Source organism: Artemia sp. Qi Xiang Cuo, chromosome 19, assembly GCF_049724085.1.
Source record: "Artemia sp. Qi Xiang Cuo chromosome 19, ASM4972408v1, whole genome shotgun sequence".
Classification (NCBI taxonomy): Eukaryota; Metazoa; Arthropoda; class Branchiopoda; order Anostraca; family Artemiidae; genus Artemia; species Artemia sp. Qi Xiang Cuo.
Genome location: NC_142812.1, coordinates 54,873,588 through 54,900,304, shown reverse-complemented (window position 1 = coordinate 54,900,304; position 26,717 = coordinate 54,873,588). Strand labels below are relative to the sequence as shown.

General features: G+C 35.7%; 1 protein-coding gene and 1 pseudogene across 5 annotated transcripts in view; one reads left to right on the top strand and one right to left on the bottom strand.

The window, feature by feature from the left end:
* LOC148941014 (uncharacterized) overlaps positions 1-26,717 on the top strand; it is a 78,406-nt gene that overhangs the window by 23,765 nt on the left and 27,924 nt on the right. For all 5 annotated transcript variants that reach the window (XM_089105205.1, XM_089105203.1, XM_089105204.1 and 2 more), the window contains exon 3: positions 12,912-13,082. In XM_089105205.1, coding sequence (XP_088961331.1) covers positions 12,912-13,082 — 171 coding nt within the window. The remainder of the gene's footprint in view (positions 1-12,911; positions 13,083-26,717) is intronic.
* Positions 14,186-15,241, bottom strand: LOC148941015 (uncharacterized; annotated as a pseudogene).

The following is a 26,717-nucleotide window of genomic DNA, read 5'->3' as shown; positions in this document are numbered from 1 at the left end:
CCCTTTAAACAAATTCATACAAATTCATACCTATGGAGACAAAGGGTTTTAAGGGCCCGACGGAATTCACATAGATTCGCTGACCTTTTTAAAGGAACAGGTAAATTATTCCAGACAACTGGCCCCACATGACGTATTGAAAATAGCGATCTAGTACTTGTAACTTGAGGTGTCCATATATCTCTAGCATGACGAGTAGGATAATTGTGTACATCATCACCAGAAATAAATAAATTTAAAAAATTTGAAAAACACTTGGGAACCAAATTAGAAAAATATTTAAACATAAATAACCCATGGTAAAATTTTCCAAGACCTGACACAGGGATAATATTTAACTGTACATATTAGGATCTCACCGACGTTCTCCGATTATCTCCGGACAACACTCGCAGTGCCATATTTTGTATCACACGTAACTGCTGCAAATGCACTGAAAATGTGCTAGACCATATACTCACAAAATATACTAAATACGGGTCAACTAACGAAAAATAAATCAATCTCAAAACAGAATCCTTGAAAATATTTTTTAACTTTCTCATTATTCCAACATTTCTTGCAATCTTACTACTAATAAAAGAAACATGATTTTTAAAACTAAGGCATTCATCCACAATAACACAAAGGTATCATATAGTATTTGCATGCTTAATTACATAGTTCTCCAGTTGAAAATAAACGACCCAAGGGTAAAAATTTGATGATCTACCATATATAGTAAAACCTGGTTTACTGTGGTTTGAAAAAAGCTTGTTCACTCTCATACACTTATCTATACCTAACATACCTCTTCTCATTATCTCTATTAAATCAGATTCAGTCTTTGCTGCGGCAGTAAAATGAATATCATCTGCCAAACTAGGAATAATCACCCTACAATTAGAATGTGCACTATCTAACAAATCCCAAACAGAAAATCGTAAGTCGTTAATATAAACCAAGAATAAAAGCGGACCTAAAACAGAAACCTGTGGAACACCATAATCAACCATTCTTTCACCAGACCTCACACTAGAAATTCCAACGCACTGGGTCCTACCTCTCAAAAAAGTTTCAAATAACTTCAACGCATTTCTTCTAATTCCACAATTTTCTAGCTTCATAATTAAAACTTCATGGTCAACTGAATCGAATTCTTTAACAATATCTAAAAAAATAGACGCCACCTTAAAACCTTGGTCCAAAGCATCATGCACAAACGTTGTCAAAAATAAAACTGCCTGTTCAGTAGACATCCCCTTACGAAAACCGAACTGATTAGAATGGAAAAAGGAAAGATTCTCCAAAAACTCAGATACTCTAGAATTAATAAGTTTTTCTACTAGCCTAATATAACAGATAGGAGGGATATCGGTCGACAATGATTCACATTTTTCTTATCACCCCCTTTAAATAAAGGTATTACTCTGGCACTTTTAAGACACTCCGGATATATACCACATTTAAAACTAGCATTAATCAGGTACAAAATTTGTTGCAATATCACAGGAAAAATTGACTTGAAAACCTTTGTTGAAATAAAGTCTGACCCGGATGCACTGTTTCGCACACCTTTTACCACATCACACAATTCTTTTTCAGTAACCGGTCGCAAGTACATAGAAACGTCACTACTATCAGGCAAAAACTGAGTAAAATCACCATCACTTGCATACTGCTCAACAGACGACGCTAACCGGCCGCCTACACTAGAAAAGTGCTCACACATACGTTCAGTAGTTTGGCGAATATTTTCACCATCAACAAGACTACAAACAATTTCAGGCTTATTCGGTTTAATAACAGAATTTATAACATTCCAAGTCTTTCTCGGGTTACCCTCCGCATTTTTAAAACTATCACTCAGGTAATCTAACTTAGCTTTACGAAGTATACTATTCAACTTATTGCTATACGCTTTATAAATATTTACATCGCTAATACTATTACTTAATGCGGACTTTTTATGCAATTGCTGTCGCCTAGCTAGAGAAACTAGAATACTCTTCGTAACCCAAGGCTTCTTCGGTGAATCAAAATACTTACGTTTCTTCCTAACTTGACTACAAGCAACTACCGTATCCTTAATCATCGAATACCAAAGTGTAAATTTATCATTCACATCTATATCATTACTATATAAAAAATCACAATTTTTTCCTCCAAGCTCATTCTTTAACTTTGGTACATTAATAACAGGAAAACAATTTTTTGATACTTCAGAACGGTCTGATCTTGGCCGGTTCAAAAGAGAAGGAATAGATACTAACAGACCAAAAGGATCCAAGAAATCATATACAATAATACTCGCATTGCTAAACTACTATATCCAGTACTGAAAGAAACGCTATCAAACAACGTAGCATAATAATGGCACACTCTTGTACATATAAAAATAGAAGACTGTAGTCCATAGCCTAACATTGTGCTTAGAAACTCCCTAGCTCTAAGGTTACTATTCACAGTTCCTAAATCCAAGTTAAAATCACCACAAATAAAACAAGGTCTAGTTGAAATTGGTAACTTATCCAATTGCTCTTCTAAAAGTGAGCTAAACTCATCTATATTATACGAAGGGGGTCTATAAACGACAATCATAAAACACTTAAAATTAAGAGACTGCAATTCTAACACCACACTTTGAAACACCATTTCTCGATTCACTCTTGTATCATCTCTCACCATAACCTCAAAATCACTACGCACGTAAATTTCTAAACTGCCATGTTGATGCATCTCTCTATTTTTAATATACAGCTTATAATTACCAATCTCTAGCAGAGAAGAACTATGGTTCTTCAACCAAGTCTCCGTTAAAGCTAAAACATGAGGGGTTGATTGCAGACATAACTCATTCAAAAACTGGTATGAACTTCCAATCCCTTGACAATTTAAATGAAAAATATTAAATTCACTTTGACAACTAATAGAACTCAAATCACACAGAAACTTATAACGGGAATCAGGATTAACCTCATGAAACTCACCCACATCAAAATCTCTGTGAAGTACCCCTCCCCCCAAATCATGTAATTTCATCGAATCACTCTCAAGAAAACCCAGCCGTTCCCTTCATAAACTTGACGTTCAAAATAATCAATCCGAAGGGATGGAAACCGGAATTTTGGAATGCGAAAAAATGGTAACCATACCATACCATGAGTGAAACGACCAAGAACCGAGAAAATCCAGACCAACAAATCCTGAAAGAAAACAAAATATAAGAAAACATGGAAAAAAATAATAACACAAAAAGAATCGCCAACATAGGGGACATAAATAACAAAAACAATCAATACTTCATAACACACAAAAAAAAAAAAAATGAATAACTTAATAAGTTAATAATAAACGCAACAACCGCTTATTATAAATTTCATAACTGACACTAAACAATACTCACACGATTACAAACCATCCGTTCACAAGATTACCATATTGTCAAATAGGGACCTATATTAAACTCCTTCTCTACCTTCACCACCGCGTAAACCTCTTCCCCTCGCTTGACTGCGCTGATGCGCATTGCTATCACTGCGCGGTGAATTAAGCTCCGGGATTATATCACTAGGGCAGAATTTGCCTCGCGAACCATTAGGACGATCAAAATAAAGAAAAGGTGGAACGGTTTTAGACACCCAAGCTGAAATACCTATATCCTTTAGCTTAGCCTTCTTCTCAAAAAAACTTTTTCGTGCCTCCCGGACAGAAAGAGGGCCATCATCACTAATATAAATATCTTTCAGATTCCTTACAGATTTCCCTTTCATATTCTTGCTAACTTTTAGTAAATCTATTTTCTTTTCCCTCGAAAAAACATTAACTTTGAAAAATTTCTGGTCTTTCATGTTTTGTAGCACTGTGAACTTGTAAACCTCACTTACTTCAAACCCAGACAGACACACTTGCTTAAACGCTTCACTAGCTTCCTCCTTACTGTCACAAGGCAAATTCCAAACAATAATGTTACTGTCAGATACCTGGTATTCACACATCATTAACCGATTTGCCAGATCAATATTGTTTTTCCTCAGTGCCATCGCTTCACTCGTGATAACGCTTATCTGATTTTTTAGGCTATCAGTTTCGCTTTCAGCTGGTACTACACGGGCTTGAACTTCCGTAATCGATGCGTCAAACTCAAGTTGCGCTTTTTCCAACGATATAACCCTTTGTTCCAAATATCTCATATGTCCATCAATAGAGTCTAACTTAGATCCGTTTTCTTTCACGATTGCCAGCATCGTAACAAAATCTTCGGACAACTTTAACAATGGTGACTGGGACTCCTCGCTAGAAGTGGCCGAAACATCTAAAACTGCTCCAGTTCCATCAGCTCCAGCACGCTGGACTTTACGCCGACGTCCCATCTTAGAAGTAATTAACCCTAGAAGGGTAAGCTTTCATAAATTTTACGACGCAAAAAGACTTTTTCGCGGCTGCTATGGAAACGGATGCTTTGCGCGAACCAACCTCCCCGATATGCTCATATAATGACTAGCCAGTTCTTGTGCCGTCATCGATGTTTTATTATCTTAACGGGTTCGTGGAGATATTTGGTGTAGGAATCTTACCAAAGACGTAGCTTTTTCACCTATTTCAGAAAAAGGGATTTTATTATCAAAACTTGGTAAGTAGTAAGCTTCTTCGGACAATGAGGTTAGATCCGTTTTTTAACGTTGTTGACAAGCTTCGTAGCAAATTTCGTGAGGAAATAGCACACGAAAATGCTGAATTTGGCTATTTTCTGATTTAACAAATGAGCAGCAAAAAATTTTCTTTTTGCGGAATGACTTCGCGACGGCTTTCAGATGCGGGAATCCTGCGTCTGCTTGAATCAGAAGATGGTGAAGCAGCAGAGGATTCTTGTACAGACGATGAGGAGGACCAGAAAATCCTTGACCTTTCTAATAGCGAAGATTCCGATGATGACTATTTTCCTCCCGACGAGAACGAATATAGCAGCCCTGATGAAAACCTTTCTACTACAATGAGTTTAAGCCAGCCGTATTCGAGGCGTAAAAAAACCATTGCTGAAGGTCCTACATCTCCTGAATCGTCAAATGAGACCGATGACGACCCTCCTCTATCCTCTCAGCTGCCAGGGGACGAACATATTGTCATTCCAAGGAAAAACTCTTTGAAAGGAAAGAATGGTCATCGATGGTCGGCTGTCCCGCCGTCCAGACCTAACAAGGCAAAGGCGAGAAACATTATTAGAGGTGTAGCTGGTCCTGTAAGAGGCGATGCAAAAGCGGCCAAAAGTGAACTGTCAGCATTTCACCTGTTTTTTTCAAACGCTGTCTTCGAGAAAATAACGAAACAAAGGAACGAGCAAATAGTGAGGAAGAAAGACTCGTATTCACAGCAAAGTGCGACCACTGCTGCAACGACTAAGATAAAAGTTCGGGCCCTAGTTGGTATCCTCATTCTCTCAGGCTCACTCAAAGATGGGCATCTTTCGACCGAGGAGCTGTTTGACACCCAATTGAGTGGCTCTGAATACCATGCCACCATGAGCTGTCAGCCCTTCAGATTCTTGGTCAGTTGTTTGCGGTTCGATGACAAAAATATTCGGGAAGAACGAAGAAAACATGATCCGTTTGCACCTACAAGGGAAACGTGAGAATTGATCATAGAGAGCTGAAAAGAACATTTTTGTCCAGGAATCAAGGTCACTATCGACAATCAGCTTTTAGGATTCCGTGGACGCTGTCCTTTTAGAATATATATTCCCAACAAACCTACCAAGTACGGACTTAAGATTTTCATGATGTGCGACGTTGGAACATAGTCCATGGTGACAGCAATGCCATATTTGGGAAAGGCGATAAGGACTGACGGATTTCCACTAGGACCATAAAATGTGCGAGAGCTCACAAGACCTATCTGGGGGACAAATAGAAATGTCACGACTGACAACTGGTCTACATCGATTCCGTTTGCAGCAGAATTACTGAAAGAACCGTATCGACTGACTACAGTTGGTACACTACGAAAAAACAAGAGTGAAATTCCGAAAGAGCTGCTTGTAAGCAAAGGGAGAATCACAGGAACCTCAATGTTCTGTTTCGATCGGGAGCTGACTCTAGTGTCTTATCTTCCTAAGCCATCAAAAATGGTCCTGCTTCTGTCAACTTGCCATGAGGGTACCAGTATCACGTATCCAAGCAAGAAGCCTGAGATCATCGAGTAGTACAATAACACCAAAGGCGGTGTAGACACATTTGACCAAATGTGTAGTTCAATGTCAGCGGCTCGGAAGACCAACAGGTGGCCCATGTGCATGTTTTATGGGCTGATCAACATCGCGTGTATCAACAGTTATGTCATCTACTCCTTCAATATCTCTGAATCTGGTGGAAGACCACTTTCACGAAAGGATTTCATGAATGTTCTGTTCAAAGAGTTGACCCAGCCGCATATGACCACTCGCTTAGAAACCCCCACTTTGCAGCACTCGATCAGACTTGATATCAGTCAAACAATGGAGGTGACAGGTGAAATACATTCAGGAACGACTGTGGAAGGGAGAAGAACGATCTGCAGCCTTTGCCCGGCGCGCATTTGCCGAATGACTACCAATTTTTGCAACCACTGCAAAAAGCCGTTATGCAGTGAACACCGTGCAAAGTTATGCATACCATGTGACTCCAAGAAATGAAAGCAGCCTTTTGTGCTGTGTAAGACATTAGCTGAGGATCTCTTTTTGAAAATACCCACTTACTTTTAAAATATACTTAAGTGATGAGTTTTAAAAGTCAATGTTTCTGCAAGTAGTAATTTTTACGAAAGCTTACCATCTACGTAACTTTTTGGGAAGCTTACCTTTCTAGGGTTACAAGACAAGAAACGGCTTACCTCACTAGGCAACAAATATTTATCCACGGAGCTGCTAACGTGCATTAAGCGTTAGCCTTTACAAGGGCACGGCAACCGCCAACCCCGAACTCAGCTATAAGAACGACTCCTAACGCCAATCTCGAACTCAGCTCCAAGAACAACTCGAAATTTAGGCCAATAGGTCAGCAGCAATTCCTCTTCAGGTTAAATGTACCAAATTAATACGAATAAATATAATTTGAACACTCGATCAAAAATCAGAATCACAGTTCAGAATGGTTTATATTCAGAATAAACTTTTAACCGCCACTGGATAAACAAATAAGCGGCTCTCGCGTAACAGGTCCTACTCAGTCATAAGACAATACATTACAAATGTCAATTTATTCCAAACTAATCAACTTGGCAATTTAAAAAACTAGTCTGTAATAGACCGTAAATCATAATCCGTTATTACGATTTGAGTTAAAATATTCACTCATTCACTGCTATCGACCAAACACACCTTATTCCATTTATGATTATTAACTCAGATAATAATTTTTTTTAAATATACAAGTATCCAATCAATTCAAATTATAAGCAATCTTCAAAATACTGGTACTTATTTCAAGTTCTTACATTACTTGTGTAAAATTCTGATTGCGTAAAAAATTCAAGTATCCGATTGCACCATTTATCACTGAATTACTTCAAGGTTAAAGGATATATATATATATATATATATATATATATATATATATATATATATATATATATATATATATATATATATATATATATATATATATATTATATGTCAAGAAGATTGGCTTTTTATAAGGATACCAAATATATAAAATTCATTACGTTAAATATTACCTTTCAAAAGCTACGTGCCTGACATCTTTTAGATTTTAAGAGAAAAGTAAAAGATATAGTGGGTAGTAGAAACAAAGGATGGTACAGGAGGAAGATGATGTGGTAGTAGGGAGGAAGTGAGTGGTAGGTGGTAGGGAGCTCATAAATTATATGAACCCTTTGCGCTGGACAAAACGTATTAGGTATGTAACTATGTACCAATTACCACAACTATTAAGAAAAACCTAAACTATTTAAATAATTCTATTATAAATTAAACAAAAATAAATAAACTATAACCTATATATTAAAAAAACTGAATTAAAAATAATAATAGATAGATAAAAAAATAAAAGAAAATTATTAATAACAAATCCAGTCTCCATCACTCTTCAATGCTCAGCTAAATCCCTTGCTCGTTCTGCTGAAGTTTTGTAGTACTTTGAAAAGTTTTAGGGAGTTTTCATAGGGAGCTCATGTGATTTTGGAATTGAAATTTCTTGTTCCCTTTTTAAGAGTCAAAAGTGATCGGAGGGCCTCTACCCCCTCCCCCGCCCCAATTTACCCAAATGCGTCTGATGGAAATTTTGAGATTGTTATTTTTTTAAAAATAGTCTAACAATAAGATAACAAAAATTTAGGGATCAAAACAACTCCCCAGACCATTGGGGGGAGGGTTATAAGTTATGCTCTGGGGGCATATAAGGTTTTTACGGAAAAGATGGCCGTATAAACTTAGTGTGGGGTTCGAATAATTAGAAATTGAAAATTCTAGCTCCCTTTTTAAGATTCAAAAGAGGCTGGAGGGTAACTAGGGTGACAAAACCTCCCAGAGCACGGGGACCAGTGTTGTAAGCTATGGCCTGGGGGCATGTTATTATGGAAGGGGTGGTCATATAAATTTTGGAGGGGGCTTATTTATTATAAATTGGAAATTCAAGTTCCATTTTGAGTCAAAAGTGATCGGAGGGTAACTAGTCCCCCCATGCCTTTCCTACCAAATGAATTCGGTCGAGATTTTGTGATAGACATTCTGTTCAGTTTAGTCTAACGATTATATAACAATGCCTTTGGGGTTGATACAGCCCCCATAGCCCTATGCAAGGGTTGTAAGCAATGCCCCGGGGGTATATAAAATTTTTATGGAAGAAGTGGAGGCTCTTTTGATCGGAAATTGGAAGTTATATTTCCCTTTTAAAGAGTCAAAAGTGATCGGAGGGCAAATGGACCCCCCCCCGGTCCTTTTTTCCCAAATGTATCTGATATAGCTTTTGAGATAGCCATTTTTTTCAAAATAGTTCAAAGATTATATAATAATGCCTTCAGGATTGACACAATCGTTAGATCCTGGGAAAAGGATTATAAGTTAAGCCTCAGTATCATATCAGGTTTTTATGGAAATAATGGTCATATAAATTTTAAAGCAAGCTTATTTGATTGAAAATTGAAAGTTCTAGTTCCTTTTTAGGACTCAAAAATGATCAGGGGGCAACTAGCCCCAACCCCACGGCCTCTTTTCCCTAAATGTATTGGATCTGAATTTTGAGATAGTTATTTTGTCCAAAACAGTCCAAACGCCAAATAACTATTGTTCCAAGTTTGATACACGCACCCTCCAGCCCTAGGGAAATGGGCTAATAATTTTCCTAGTTACCCATCGTTTGCTTATAAAATTTTTATGGAAAGTCTGGTCGTGTAAACTTTGGAGGAGACTCATTCGATGGGAAATTTCTTTTGTCCTTTTTATGGCTCTAAACTGATCAGAAGGTATCCAGTACCCCCCTTCCTTCGCGCATTTTCCCCCCAAATGCATCCGATTAAAATTTGGAAACAGACATTTTTTTTGAATAATCGAAAATTCAAATGACTCTAACTTAGTAGTGGGGTTGAACAATCCCCCATAGCCCCTGGGGCAATGTTTATTTGATTGGAAATTGCAACTCTTAGTTCTTTTTTTAAGAGTCAAAATTGATAAAAGGGTAACCAGCCCCCACCCCTCCCGCCCACTTTTTTTCAAAAGTATCTGATCAAAATTTTGTGATATTTATATTGTTCAAAATAGTCCTAAGGCCAGATAACTATGCTTCCGGGGTTGAACCCCGCTCCCAGCACCCGAGGAGAGGACTGTGAGCTATGCAAGCTGCTTATTGTTACTTTGACACTCGGATTTTTGGGTTTACGGGGCAACTTTGATTTATGGTGCAATGGCTGTAAATTATGCAAGTTGCATATTGTTCATTTGATACTTTGTTTACTGTGATACTTTCTTTACTTTGATATTGTTACTCTGATACTAGTTTTGATACTTTAATGCTGAAAAAAAAAATTGATTTTGAAATAGGAAACTGAAAACTTGAAACTCTGGCAATAAAAAACAAACAGAAATTAATTTTTTAAAATCTTTTTAAAAAAGAAGTATTTCAACGAAAACTTAAGGCCATAAAAGTCAAGGCCATATATAAGATCAGAAGAACTAGAAACTTACAATAACTCAAGCTCAAAACAACCAGAAATTACTATTAAAGAATAAATGATACCCAAAACGAACAGAAATTAAATAAACAATCATAGCCAACAAACCTGCAACAGTTACCATATAAAGGAATAAATAAATCTTAAAAAGAGGAAAATTTAAATTGAATATGCAAATCAGGTCAAAACGAAGAAAAATCACTACAAACAAGAGTTTGACCGCTGCCCCCTTCCCTTTTATCAAACAGTTCGTGGTAACGAACTGTAAGTAAGGAGCGACCCGGCTCAATGGTAACCGAAACTCTAGAAAACGGTATTTTGATACAAATAGATACATCAAAAGAATCAGATTTTAATGCTGATTTCAAATATGTAAGTTTGCTTAAGTTTAATTGTACCTATTAAAAGTTAGGCGCCTGAGAAAATTTGGCTGATTTTTGAAAAAAGGAGAAAAGACCCCCTAAAAGCTGTATAACCTTAATGAAAATCGCACCATCATATTCAGCGTATCAGAGAACCCTACTGCAGAGGTTTCAAGCTCCTATCTACAAAAATGTGGAATTTTGCATTTTTTGCCAGAAGAAAGATCACGGGTGCGTGTTTATTTGTTTGTTTGTTTGTTATTTTTTTTCCCAGGGGTGATCGTATCGACCCAGTTGTCCTAGAATATCGTGAGAGGGCTCATTGGAATGGAAATTAAAAGTTCTTGTGCCTTTTTTAAGTGACAAGAAAAAATGGAGGGCAACTAGGCCCCCTCCCACGCTCATTTTTTTCCCAAAGTCTCCTGATCAAAATTTTGAGATAGCCATTTTGTTCAGCATGTTCGAAAATATAATAAGTATGTCTTTTAGGATGACTTAATCCCCCGAAATTCCCGGGGGGAGGGCTGAAAGTTATGAACTTTACCCAATGTTAACATATAGTATTGGTTATTTGGAAGTATACAGACGTTTTCAGGGGAGATTTTTCCTGGTAGTGGGGGGGGGGGGTTCGGGGGTTATGTGGGAGGATCTTTCCATGAAGGAAGTTTTCATGGGGGAAGGGACATTGCTATGAAGGGGACGCCGGACTTCCCAGCATTATTTAAAGCAAGATCAAAAATTTAATATAAAAAAACAACTATTTCAACTGCAATAGCAGCAACATCGAAACTTCAAACGAACAGAAAATATTACATATATGATTGGGTTCACCCCGTAGTCAATAGCTCGCTCTTTAAGCCAAAGATTTTTTAGTACTTTCATAAGAGCTATTTATTCTAATTAACGGCCTTTGTGATTAAGCGGTCATTTTTAAAGAATTGGAACAAAATTCGAACTTTCGCTTAAAGAGCAAGGTATTGACTAGGGGGCGAACTCCCTAATAAACAAATTAAAAATATATGAATATAGAAGTTTGTTACGTAAGTTAATTCGTAAGTTACGTATATTTATTACTAAAAAAAACGTTCGTAAATATAATTAAACAAGTTTCGAGAAAGCCATTTAACTAAATAAAAGTAAATTAATATGAAAATTTTGTTTTAGTTATTCATGTACGTTGAGCCAAGATCAAAACCTGCATTTATTCGAAAACGCTCAAAAATTAAAGAAAACAAACAAGTTTTTTAAACTGAAAGTAAGGAGCGACAATAAAACTTAAAACGAACAGAAATTATTCCATATATGAAAGGGGCTGTCCCCTCCTCAACGCCTCGCTCTTTACGCTAAAGTTTTACTCTGTCTCACAACTTTATTTTTTAAAACAATAAAAAACTTTAGCGTAAAGAGCGAGGCGTTGAGGAGGGGACAGTCCCTTTCATATACGGAATAATTTCTGTTCGTTTTAAGTTTTATTGTCGCTCCTTACTTTCAGTTTAAAAAACTTGTTTTTTTTTATTTAATTACATTATAATGCCCAAATTATATTGCCTATTACGTCATTGGCGCTTTACTGAAAACTATATGTGTCTTGAACAGTCTTGGAAAGAACTAATAAAATTAAACTGAATGATACATAATGCTATTAATTGCTGAAAGCTCATCAGATCAAGATTTTTTTTACTGTAATTTTCATTTTATTTTCAATGTTGTAATTAAAAAACATTATAAAAAAAATTTTTATATAAAAAAAACTTAATTAGATTTTTCAGTGATTTTTTTATTATTATTTTTCTTACCTAAGTACTTCTATATGTTCTATATGTTTTATATATATATATTATTTTTTTGTGTGAAATAGGAACCAGATTGTTTTTAACAGTTGAAAGAAGTTGGGAAAAATAGAAAGATAAGTCTGTGCATTAAGATTTGAATATTGAAAGCCATTGTGATGACAGTGATGAGACATTGGTTCTGAAGCATTGGTACTCTGAAAAACGTAGGAGGATTTGCTAGATATTTTCCTGAGAAATTGACTCCAAATTGTTTTAAGTATCCGACGGACCGATCATATCTCAAACACTAAGCTGTATTAAAAATATTGGTCAATCCCGCTTTCTAGGGCTATAATGAGAGAAAGGTGTAGACGGCTAGGATAGGGCCAAACGAAAGCAGGTATTCTCCAAATAGGGTGAAAAGATTTCTTAAAGATAGGTCCTGAGAATAAGTAGAAGGAAGTTCTAAATAGACTTGAATGGAAAAGGATCATGCATAAAGGTGCTGGGCTCAGGTAGGTTGGTGCCGCAATGAGTTGTTAGTAGTAGTAGTAGTAATTTTCATTTGCATAGTTTCGGAGGAGCAGTAGATTTACTCTAAAGTGTTGTTTCTAAATCTTAATTTGTAAATTTCTTTCAGAATTTGAATACATATTTCTAAATGAGGACAAACAGTTTTTTGAAAGCAAAAATCCTATGTCATCACCTGATCAGAAAGATGTTGCTTCATTTTTTTCATCATCGTCATCTACAAACCTTGAACCGAATTTTGACTTTCCTAAACTGGATTTATCTACTATCAAGAGTGAAGGTATGTTTTTCAATATCCACTGTTTTTATATATCTTTAAATACAAAATTGAGTGACTTTGTGTGAGCATTTACACTTTTTTATGTGCACTGAAAATTTTTGTGTGAGCTAAACTAATCGTGATGGAAACGTAAAAATTTAGGCAGAATGATATTGGAACTAGAAGAATGAAAAGGCAATATAAATGCAAAAATTAAAGCTAAAAAGCGATTAATGCAGAAATGTATTGTCATTATAACTGGGGTGTATCAGGGGTGTTGATTGTTATAGTAAAAATATGCTAGTTTCCTTCTTCTAGACCCTATTTTGTCCACTACAACCAATGTCAAAGCCTTTTGAAAATAAGAAAACGGTTCCGAGAGCTCCCTCACAAAAATCAGACTTTTACTGAAAGAGGGAGGGGGCTCAGGAGGTGAAAGTCATTAAAGCACAAAACAGTAGAAAGTATTGTCTGGCCATTGGCCATATATGGCCAAACTACTTCGTATTCCACATCAATGGCCATTGCAGCAGTTACATTAGTTTTTAAAAATGGATGCAAAAAGTCACATTTAGCGTCAGAGAAAGAGGTTTAAGTTGGAGTACTCCCCCCCCCCCAAATATACCGGAATAAGTTTTGCATGTTTTGATAAGTTTTAATATTGCTACTTACTTGTTTTTCAACATATTTTCTTGGAAAAAACTTTTTCTGAATTTTCCTTGTAACAAGTCTAGTTTTTTATATAAGTCTAGTTTATATGTATAATTATTTGTATAAAGAACGTCATTGGAATGATCTAAGCAATGCAAGTTTCTAAGCAGCAGTATTTTTCTAGTCTTGACATTTGGAATTTAAATTAAACAGAATTTTGAAAATTCCATTTATATTTTACCTTGAGACTTATTCACATGAAACTTTTTAAGATTAAGAATAATAAACCTAGAAAAAAAACGCCACCAAAAATTGTATTTTAAAATATTAGACAAAATATTTTCATTTGCGATGGATCCTCTTAAATGCTTGTAAAATGAAATTGTGTTTAGTGACAATATTCATGATAATCCTTGGATTACTAGTTCCCTTAGAAGCAAAACCAATATTTTTCTGAATAATTATTTTTATTTTTATGAATAATAATATCCTTCTGAAAGTAAAATTACAGCTTTGACATTTGGGGGATAGTATTGGGGGGTTGATTGTGCTAGACCATCAAATAGTATAGAATTTGCTGATTTTGCGGCAGCAATCGGACCTATGTTCGTTACAGCATCTAGAAGGTATCGTTCGTCATTTGTGGGTAAATATACGTTGATCATTTTTATTGGGATCGATTTACAGGAATTATTTCTGCACTGTCCCGCTAGGCTTGTCACACCAGACATATATGGGTAATTTGGGCCAGTACAGAATGATTTAGTATCTTCGATATACCTCCAGGAGCCATATTCCTGGCCTCCAGAGCAGCCATTGTCATAGTGACTGCAGTCTATAATTTGCTGCTCACTTCCAAGAGCCAGTTTTTCTGTTTTTAAACAATGATTGTACTCTATGACTGCTACTGCTGTAAAAGCATATGCTGAAGCGCAAGCTCCTTGGCTTTTTATGGGTGGCATGCAGTTACTCTTAAGGTACTCTAAGGTCGTTGTTCTTGACCTAGATTCTTCATTGAGACTCTCGTCTTGTGAATCTGTAGGGTTTTCATCTTGTGAGTCTTCAATAGTTTCAGATTGAATTGCAGAGACTGGCGTTGTTGTATTGTTGTTGTCGGTATATTCGTTTTGAATGGTTTGTTGGCTATTTTGAAATATGGAGCCACTTTGGATTGTAGCTGAATGTGTTGTAGCCATCGCAGGTTAAATAAAAGTTGTGTTTTTATTTTCAATTTAACTTCTTGTTACTTGGTCATTAGAAATCAGGTGTTCACTGGTAGAAAATTCAGTTTCATTAGCTTGAGTCTCATTAAATAAATTTCTTTCATCAGAAACCTCTTTTTCAGCGTCATTGCTAAAGATTTTTTCTGACACTTCAGTTTTATCACTTATGCCTTCATAACTTCCTTCGACTGTTAATATCCATTTTGCAATGTGTGACTTTTTCTTTTTTACTGAAGGTGCCCTGGAAGACATCACCACAGGGTTGGATTTTAAATCTGACACAGATTTAAGGGTGCCAATAATTGATCAAATTGACAAATTCATTCTAAAAAAGAGTAAATGACGAAAAAAAAACAGGATAAGATGGTGCCAGAAAAATCTTGGGGAGGGGGCCTGGTTCCCCCCAAATCCCCTGGAACTGCCAGTGATGCAACCTCCTATACTATTCTATACTTGAAAATTTTATTTGGTTATTTGTAAAGTAAGTTTTATTCCTTTGCTTAGTTAAAGAGTCCGTTGATTTTGAATTGAAGTTATCAAGTATTTTGCAGTAGGTTGCATCAAGACATGGCTAATTGTAGACAGAGAAAAGCCAAGATAGATAGTTCAAGTAATTGAGAAGCAAATGTTTAAATGGCTGGGACTGTACGGGTAAATGGCGGGAGTATGCATGACTTTTATTGGGCACATACTTGTCAGGTTAGTTTTTGGAAAGGCATGCCTGCCTAGAGTCTCAGGCATCATGTTGACCAAGAATTTAAAACTGAGATAAGGTCGTTAGATTGCCTGTAATGAGAGGCAAACAAGGCACGCCCGCCTATGGTCTTAAGAAGGTTGACCAAGAATATAGAATTGATATAGGACCATTAATTTGCTTGAAATAACAGGCAAACAATCGTTTAAAGTCATCTTTATCTTTCAAATAGTACCTATTTGTTGCCTAAGCTCAGCCCCACATTCTGAGAAAATTTAAATTTTTCTCAATTTTTGGGTCACCTGCCCGAGACTCTGAGCGGGTGGACGCCCCCGAATATTGTCCCCAATTCCTCTCTCAATTTAGCCCATATTTAATACGTTTATTAAATACGGAGCATATAATAATATAGGCTAAATATAGGCATAATTGTCATATTAGACAATTATGACAATGTTTTATGAAGAGAGTATTAATAAGCTGGTGTAAAAATTATAACAATACTACTACTACTACTACTAACAACTCACTGCAGCACCAAGCTGCCTTAGGCCAACACAGCTACGCACGCTCCTCCTTCGTCCCAATTATTTCAACGCACCGCTCTTTGCGCCCTCCCAGAAAGTTCCCATTTCCTTTAAATTTTTCTTTATGAAATCCTCCCACCCCAACCGCAGACGACCTGTTTTTCGTTTAGCCTTAGACGGTTGGCCGAAAAGGACAATCTTTGTTAATCTGTTATCCTTTATCCGCAGAGCATGCCTTAGCCATCTCAACCTTTCTCTCATTATAGCCCTAGAAAGTGGGATTGAACCATTACTTTTCGTACAACCTACTGTTTTGAAATACGGTCAGTCAGCCGAGTAACCAGAACAATTCTGAAGCAATTTCTCTGGAAAACATCTAGCAAATCTTCATGCGCTTTTCGGAGCGCCCGTGCTTCAAACCCGTATTTAACCACTGTCATCACTGTAGATTCTAATATTCTAATTTTGGTTTGCAGACTTGTCTTCCTATTCTTCCTAACTTTTTTTTTAATTGTAAAAAAACAGCAAGCTATTTCTTTTTGTTTGTAAAAAAAAATTTTTTTCCGGATTTTCTGGCAGCTATGAAGCTCATGTGAGTCATATATCTCGTCAGATATCTGGGAGCCAATATATTTATGGACTTCAGCATGAAATGCCTGAGTATCCTTTTCTCAGTTTGTCGATATACCCTAGAAGTTTTGTCGTTCATATCGGTAAGTCACCTGTACTTTAAGCTTATATATATATATATATATATATATATATATATAGCTTATATTTTAGATCATAAACAGTTCGCAAATTTTCTTTATACTTTCTCTTATGCATATTTTTATACTTTCCAACTGATTCGCGTTTTTTGTTCAAACCTCTCCAATCCCTGTCATTAATAGCGAATATTAGTGAAACGTTTCCTTGTGTTTTTGTGCAACGATTTAATTTTTCGATTTGAGGATGCGGAAATTGAGTCGAAGAAAGGGTTAAGTGTATTTTACGTCGAATTAAAAATTGAAGCTACTATATAACATGATTGGGGTATTATTTCCAAGACATGTAAGATGTCCAAGGTCTATGCTGAAAATATTTTAGGCTATTTTGTTGTACAGCTTGCGTCATAAAAGTAATGAGGCCTACTCTATAAAGAGGAATTTATTCATCTTATTTTAATAACACTTTGAAATTCTTCAAAATAGTTCCCTTGGGCGTTGATGCACTGCTGCCAGCGCGATTTCCATGATTCATAGGCTCCCTCCAAGTCAGCTTCCGAAATGCCTTTTAAAGAGTTGGTTATGGAGCCTTCTGGATGACGGCAACGTCATCAAATCGGCTTGTATATCTTGAGCCTATTTTGCAGTATGATTCCTTAGATACTACCAAAGTAGCTTCTTTGGCCTTCTCTTCTACTGATTAATGTAGCTGGGTAAAGGACTTTGGGCATATTGAGCAGTTATGATGTGCCTGGTGCCGTGGGATGGAGTAAAAACAGGGTTAAAAAAATGATTACTCATAGATAAGCCTGTTATGTCATCAATCAATCAATATCTTTATTACCCAAAAGAATACACGAGGGTTCAAAAATGGAGTAAAAGAAAGTGATCAAAGAAAGAATAAAGAATAAAAAGAATAAACAAAAATAAAGCATGCTATTGCACATACCATAACATACAGATAATACAAGTATTACACAGATATCAACATGCAAATAATCTATATACATAATAGGATAGAGGCTAGTCGACTTGTCCAGCTTGCTCAAAAAGCAAACTTGACGCTGCTCTGCTGCTAGTAGTGGCTGAGTTATCCCCTAAGCTGAGACTTGATGTTTGCTTCTAGCCCATAGAGATATCCATAATGTGGATTTTGCCAAACGAAATAATACTATACAGACTGGATAATTATTTATTGGTAGCTATAAACATAGTCCAAAGTAAAGTCAATGCAAGGATATGAGGCATGGCAGAAGTGTTGTAAACACGGGTAAGAATTTACACACGGGCTATGCCACGCTTTACAACAGACTAGCGTGTCAAACGATTTTCTCACTTAGATGTGTAGTAAGGAGTGCCCTTGTTGATTTCACACTATCTCCTATTGGAAGACCAAGGTACTTAATGTAAATAGATAATCGGAATTTCTTATTTTCTTGTTGAACACAGTTGACATTACCTAAAGGTTTACCGAGCTTCGATTAGAATATTGGAAGCTATAGTCATGGCAGTGGTCAAGTATATTTCTGAAACCTTGGTGCTTCGAAAGACGGAGGACGATTTATTAGATATTTTTTAGAGAAATTATCTACGGATTTTTCTGGGTAAACTTCTGACTCTCCGCATTTCAAACAGTAACCTATGCAAAAAACGTGGCTCTATTCTGTTTTCTGACTCACCGCTTTTCAAACAGTAACCTATGCAAAAAATGTGGCTCTATTCTATTTTCTATGGCTATAATGAGAGAAAGGATGATATGGCTAGGAAACGTTCTGCAGAGGAAGGATGACATATTATCAGAAATCATCATATTCGGGCAATCATCTAGGGCCAAATGAAAAGCCCTGATTGTCCCCGATTGGAGTGGGAAGAGATCATGAGGAACAATTTGAATGAAATTGGTGTTTCTTGGGAGGTTGTAAAGAGGGGAGCTTTGGATAGATTGGATGGAGGAGGAGCGTGTGGAATTATATTGGTCCCAGGTGTCTTGCTGCTGCAGTGAGTTGTTAGTAGTAGTGGTACTAGTTTACCAAAAGCAAGAACCTTGCTCTTCGACATATTAAAATTCAGACCAACATTTGGCCTATTTCCTGCTATAAAAGTTCTCTTCAACAGGCGATACAGTTTTACTTAAATAAAACATTATCGGTGTACTTGAGGATGGGATTGTCCAATCTTTTAAAAATGAAATCAGTTCCATCTCTTTTGGGGCTTCAATCAAGTCTTATTGCATAATAAAATCAACTAATAAAATTAAATATAATAAAATAAAATCGAAGTCTAATTATAAGCAGGAAGGGTGTGTGAAAGCACAAGATGGCCAGCCCCCAACCCTCTTTTGCACTTCCTGGCTGAAGGGCCATGAAACGGAGATCAGCACCGCCGGTTTGGACCTTTAGTGTCTAGTGCCATCATACTTACTTACTTTTTTTTTAAGTCTTATTATACAAGGGTGGGGGGCAAAGTTACTTCACTCTGGTGGATTCCTTTTTAGACTCGTGCTATGGCTTTACAGATGAAACAATCAACGGGGATTGGTACTTTCAAGTAAATATAGATGATATAGATAATCTAGAATACATGCTACACATCTAGAATACGTATAGAATAGAACGATACTTCAATAATCTAGAATACATACATAATACATGCTGCATACTAGAATACATACTATACATCTAGAATACGTATAGAATACAATGATACTTCAATAATCTAGAATATATACTAGAATACATACGTACTACATACTACACACTAGAATAGGTAATATAGAATACATGCTACACTTCTAGAATACGTATAGAATATAACGATACTTCAATAATCTAGAATACATACCTAATACATACTACATACTAGAATACATAAACGAGAATACACACTACACATCTAGAATACGTATAGAATACAATGACACTTCAATAATCTAGAATATATACTAGAATACATACGTACTACATGCTAGAATACATAATATAGAATTTATACTGTACATCTAGAATACATACAAAATATAACGATGTTTCAATAATCTAGAATACATACATAATACATGCTACCTACTAGAAAACATAAACTAGAATACATACTATACATCTAGAATACGTATAGAATACAATGATACTTCAATAATCTAGAATATATACTAGAATACATACGTACTACATACTACATACTAGAATAGATAATTTAGAATAGCCTACATGCTACACATCTAGAATACGTATAGAATATAACGATACTTCAATAATCTAGAATACATACCTAATACATACTACATACTAGAATACATACTACACATCTAGAATACGTATAGAATACAATGATACTTCAATAATCTAGAATATATACTAGAATACGTACTACATACTACATACTAGAATACGTAATATAGAATGCATACTACACATCTAGAATATGTTTAGAATACAATGATACTTCAATAATCTAGAATACATACATAATACATGCTACCTACTAGAAAACATAGTCTAGAATACATACTACACATCTAGAATACGTATAGAATACAATGATACTTCAATAATCTAGAATACATACGTACTACATACTACATACTAGAATACATAATCTAGAATACATACTTTTGAGCACTTTAACCGTTGAGCGATCATGACTTGGCTGCTGTGCACTATACAATGCATGAGAACGCACAACAGAGTTGAAAGCACGAGGAACATTTATTGGGACAAGCCTCTGGCTTTCTCCTGTTTTGAATAAAATATTAAAAAATGAAATAAAAATAACATGGTGAGCTGCAAGAAGGAGGAACTCACCGCTACTCTACGTATCAATCAGAAAGCAAGCACATGATACACCCCGGCTATGAAACCAAACTGATATCTATAATATATTATATTTATGCTACTACTACTACTACTACTACTACTAACAACTCACCGCAGCACGAAGCCGCCTAAGGCCAGCACAGCTACGCACGCTCCTCCGCCACCCCAATCTATTCAAAGCCTCCCTTTTTACACCCGCCCACGAAGTTCCCATTTCCTTTAAATCATTCTGTATGACGTCCTCCCACCCCAGACGGGGACGACCTGCTTTCCGTTTAGCCCTAGATGGTTGGCCGAAAAGAACAAACTTCGGCAATCTGTCATCCTTCATCCGCACAACGTGCCCTAGCCACCTCAACCTTTCTTTCATTATAGCCCGAGAGAGCAGTATTGAACCACATTTTTCGTAGCCTATTGTTTGAAATACGGTCAGTCAGCCGGGTACCCAGAACAATCCTTAAGCAATTTATCTGGAAAACATCTAGCAAACTAATGCACTAAACTAAAAAACAAATCTTATATATATTTTTAACATTATAAATTTGAATGCAAAACGTTCTCCCGGCCTTAAAACCAAACGATTGTCTGGAGTAGAACTAGTCAGTTTTTCATCTTTAATTGCTGATATTACGCCAAAAAAGCCCTTTTGGGGTTTCAGGCAACCTCTTTTACCCCCCCCCCCCCCAACTTTAAAAAAGATTCAACAGCTGTACTCCCTAAAAGCCGATGCGCAAGTATAGATCACTCTACATGATTTTACCGTACCGAAAATGAGTCAAGTTAGTTAAGTGATGTTTTTGATAAAAATTCCCTTATTTATTGTTCATCTTTTACGGACTTAGTGTATCTTTAAGCTTGAATGTGCCACCATGAGGCATTACTGCCTCTGAAGCTGAGAAGCGTAATATATAATTTTTGATCATTTTAAATCGAATGGTTGTCTTAGAGATTTCCATCAATAGCTTTTGCTCCCTCTTTGGGGCAAAATTTGGGGCAACAAAATGGCAGAAAATGGAATTTTGCTGTGGTATAACCTTTTTTTTTGGCTTAGAGTTGCTTCAGTTAGGGTGACAGAGACAACATTCCTCTTAGATCCTACCCCCTAGACTTTGTAAAATACGCTTTTTCGGGGGTATTTCATTGAGAATACTTCTTTATGTGTTTTCTAAAGAAAATCCCCCCTCCCTAGATTCTGAAAAATGTATTTTGCCCCAACCTATAAATTTTTGCAAATTTCATTTAAATGGACTCTAAAACATTAAAATTTTATTTTCCAATCGGCCTTCTCTCAATGTTTTAGGACAATTGATTCGATGCAATCACATCTCATTCGATTCAATCATCACGAATGCAATCATTGCATCAAATTAATCAATGGGTTCGATGCAACCATCACAGACCATCCGTTTTGTCCTTTATCAACACCATATATATCCGTATGACACCATTTATATCATTAAAGACCATATATATCCATATATATATATATATATATATATATATATATATATATATATATATATATATATATATATATATATATATATATATATCCATATAACACCATATACATCATTCGACTCAATCATCACGAATGCAATCATTGCTTCAAATTAATCAATGGGTTCGATGCAACCATCACAGAACATCCGTTTTGTCCTTTATTAACACCATATATATCCATATAACACCATATATATAATTTAAGACCATATATATCCATATATATATATATATGTATCCATATAACACCATATACATCATTCGACTCAATCATCACGAATGCAATCATTGCATCAAATTAATCAATGGGTTCGATGCAACCATCACAGACCATCCGTGACCATTCGTCTAAAAAAAACTAAAAATTCCGCATTTTTCTGGATAGGGTCATGAACCATTGCATTAGTGTTCTCTAATATATTGCGTTTCATTAAAAGTTTTCATTAAAATTACTCATTTGTTTTGTTTGCCCCTTTTTCAAAAATGAAGTGATTTTTTCATATTTGTAACTTTAGTAATTAAATTTGAACCTAATCAAATTCACATATTTAGAATCATCTTAAAAGCCTTTTTTTATTTGCACGTTGTTACCATAACTTTTTAGGGTTTTGGTTACTATTAGCTCGAGTCGCTCTTTACTTAAAGCTAAAAAAAAGTAAAAATTATTAAACCGACCACAATATGAACTGATAATGAAATCCAGCAAATATTTGACCCAGGAGCTTAAATATATAAGCTAATCCTTTTCATAGACCATGTAGTCTCACTGAAGGAAACAAAATACAGTCTTCCCAAACCCTGTTTACCCAAAAAAAGCTTTCTTTTGTGTAATTTATCTATAAATAGCTTAAATTAACTTTCATTTGGTTTTGTCCTTTATCAACACCATATATAAATTCACGACTGTCTTGGTGAAAAAAGATCCGCCGTCCAAAACCAAGATTCACACAAGAAAAATAGCCTATAATCTAGGCTGTTTATATAGGCTAGAATATAAATTTTCGTCAAATTGTTGCTCTAATATTTGTTTTAATTTCCCTTTAGTTAGCAAAATGCAAAATTAAATCAGCAAAAAAAAACAACTAAATAGACAGGTAAACGGCCATTAATTCTAGGGCCCCATTACACCAACTGCAATTGTGGCACTCAATTTTCCTTTTATGCCTTTAAAAGACCATACATTAGGGTTTCCTTTGTAAATTCTAGATTCGTTTTTAAATTCAGTGATTTACTTTGTGGATTGTAAAACATGAATATTTCAGCTGAAGCGAATATTCGCAGATTAAAGATTCGGGAGGTCCCTTGAAAATCGCGAATTTTTGAAAGTTTTCCACAAAAGTGAAAAATGTTGAAAAAATTGAAATATTGAGGGAATTTCTGCAAGAAAAATATAATTTTGGTTGTGATTTTGGTAATTTTTTTTTTCCTGTAATACCAAAAAAAAACTTCCCACAAAGCAAGTTTTCCAAAGAAAAGTAATGAGCTCCACTATGCCAAAAATGAGCAGAAATAGAGTCAAATAACTTTCCAAGCGTAAAACTACCGCAAATCACCATCAATAGATAAATGATGTTCAAAACGAACAGAAATTACAATTAATAACCGAGTCAAACGCAAAACCAACAAAAATTAACATGAGCAGGGCTAACAACCCCCATGTCTTCTCAAGAACAGAACAATTTGCACTACAAACCATTTTAAATGTATTTTTTTTTCATTAAAGTGCAAATTATGTTCTGGTCTTGAGAAGGTATGGGGGTTGTCAGCCCTATTCATGTTAATCTTTGCTCGTTTCGCGTATTACATGGTTATTTATTGTAATTTCTGTTGATTTTGAGTTTGAAAAAAAAACAAAAAAACCGGAAAAACTGTTAAAGTAAGTTACAGAAATGGGGAAGCTTAAAGCTCCCAGGGCAGTTATTTTCTTCTTCTGTCGACATCACCTCAGTTGTACTGAGAATATTTGCAAAATTTTAGTATAATTTAAAATTTTTGTTTTCATAAAGTAAAAGATATTAGACGGACCAGTGTCCATGTCCCTGAACTATTGTACTTCAAATCTATGCTTGGAACTAGACTAATATATGATCAATACTATGACGTATTCTTAGACACATGAGTGATATTGGCAAATGCACTTGCTTATGATATATCAGACACAGAAAAAAAAAACTTCTGCTTTTTCTTAGGAAGATCTTAGCAAAGAATAAACCATGTTCTCAATACTGGCTAACCTCAAAATTTGACTTTTTGGCAAAGATCAGTTTTATTACTCCTACCCTAGCTGCTCTTTAGAGTAAGACTTTTACCCAAACCGCTCTTTAAAGTTTGATTTGTTTTGAAATCTAGATCACAAGACAACTCAGTAACCATCGATGAATTTGCTCGAGTGCTGTTCCTTTCAACGGCCTTATTTGTCTCTTTTAAATGTCTTTTTGCCTCTTTTAGGATGTTATCTCTATTTTTGCTGTAGTGTGGTTTTCTTGCAATAGATATTTTGGTTGTTTGTTTACAGGTTTTTTTTATACTAATTATCAACTTCAACTAAATTCCCATAAATTTTCCATAAATTTTCCCCATAAATTTTTTTTTGGCAACGAATGTTTACTATTACGAATAGTCGAAATAATAGCTACCACTCCTGAATCAGGTACAAATAGGCAATGTTTTCTCACTAGCACTAATTTTCAAAACGCGTTTTTAAACTTTCGGCTACTATAGACCGTGGATTGTTCTTTAGTAAATTCGAGCTGTTGTTGCAAGCATGATAAATCCAGCAACTTATAATGAACAGAAGAAACTGTTATAGGTCTCTAAGAGCAGCACTGCCGGCTATTTTATCTGTTTTATAGGATGAGTAGATGTACTAATACTTAAAAATTTGGAAACAATACCAGAGCTAAAACTAATTTTGTACAATAACTGTAGATGAAGCTTATCACTGCATCTAACTGTAGGTGAAGGTTATCACTTGCATAGATAGATAGATAGATAGATAGATATATATTTATTGCAATAAAAGCCACTTTAGGCCATGGCAAAAAAAGAAAATCAAACAAAATAATAACATGATTATAACACTCATAGCAAAGTATGGTAGCCTACATAACAATAACAACGCAAAATTACAAAACATTACAAAAACATAATAAAACACACGATACCATTAAACTAACATAAATAGATAGATGTATGTTACATCTATCAAGGGCCATGACTACAAAAATAACAAACAAGAAAACAACTTACACACATACAACAATACTTTCCACACTCACCCCACCCCTTTTACAAAAATCTATCTCTATGTGACATACCCAATTTTATATACTTTGCTATCATTCTTATTGTCCCACAATTTTTTGATCCCATTACTGAAACCAACCACTCACATAGTACACATAGTACACTCATATAGTAAATGAAAACCGCATAACTGGCCATTCTTACGCGAGAGCTTTTTCCGAAGGCGAATGATAGCACAATATGTATCTGAGGCTGACACAACCAAAACAACATGCGATTCAACACCAACCAGACTGTCTACTAGTGGAGGTTCGAAATGGCATCCTAACATAGGACCAGGGGGAGGAAATTCACTTGTAAAATATTTGATCCAGTCACTCTCACTTGGTAGGTCTGAGGTGACAGGGCCTTTTCCCTTCCTATATATCTCCAAATTTCATTTGGGTTATTTGAGAAATTCTCCTTGTGTGATCAATAATTTCGGCCCTGTGATTGGTGAGACACTTAGCAAAACGGCGCTCAGTATATAATCTTATATCATTAATGGTGCCAGATTTTACATTAATGACGTCATTAATGTGATCAGTCATTTGAGCCCTATAATTGGTTAGATACTAAGCAAAACGGCGCTTAGTATATAATGTTCCGTCATTAACGGTGCCATACTTTAGCCGGTCACAATCATTCGTTATCTGGTACCACAACTTGGAAGATTTGTAGATATCTGTAAGGCCGAATTAAGTGACCAACAACGTATTTCTGACCCCAAATGTACTTTGCGTTAAAGAAAGACACAGCTCTCGGCACAGCGCGTTGCAAATGTGATTCCGCTACAGTAAACATTGATTGAAATCGGTTCCTCCTTGTCCGGTAGCTTTGAGGATTGTTGCAGTAGTAGGAAGGGGAATTTAATAATGAAACAGTTTGAGATTGGTAAATGATCCGATACCGAAGGGTTAAAGTCAACATAGTTTGATCCATTCGTAGTCACACGATTCGACCAGAGCATGAAATCAACTGAGCTACTTTTCTCGAGTTTTGGAGATATGTATACGAATAGTTCGGGATAAGATTCAGATTGTAAAAAACAGATACCATTATTTGAGCTCTTGACTAATCCGGCAATGTGAAAGCACAATTAACGTCCCCAGCAAGCGAGATGAGATGCAAGGGCACATTGCTGCAAAGACTTAGTAATTTTTGCTGTAGCAGGAGACAATTTTTCTTTGGAAGTCAGATCCGTGTAATCAGTGGAGAAGTAGCAGCATTATATCACCAGATTTGCAATTCTAT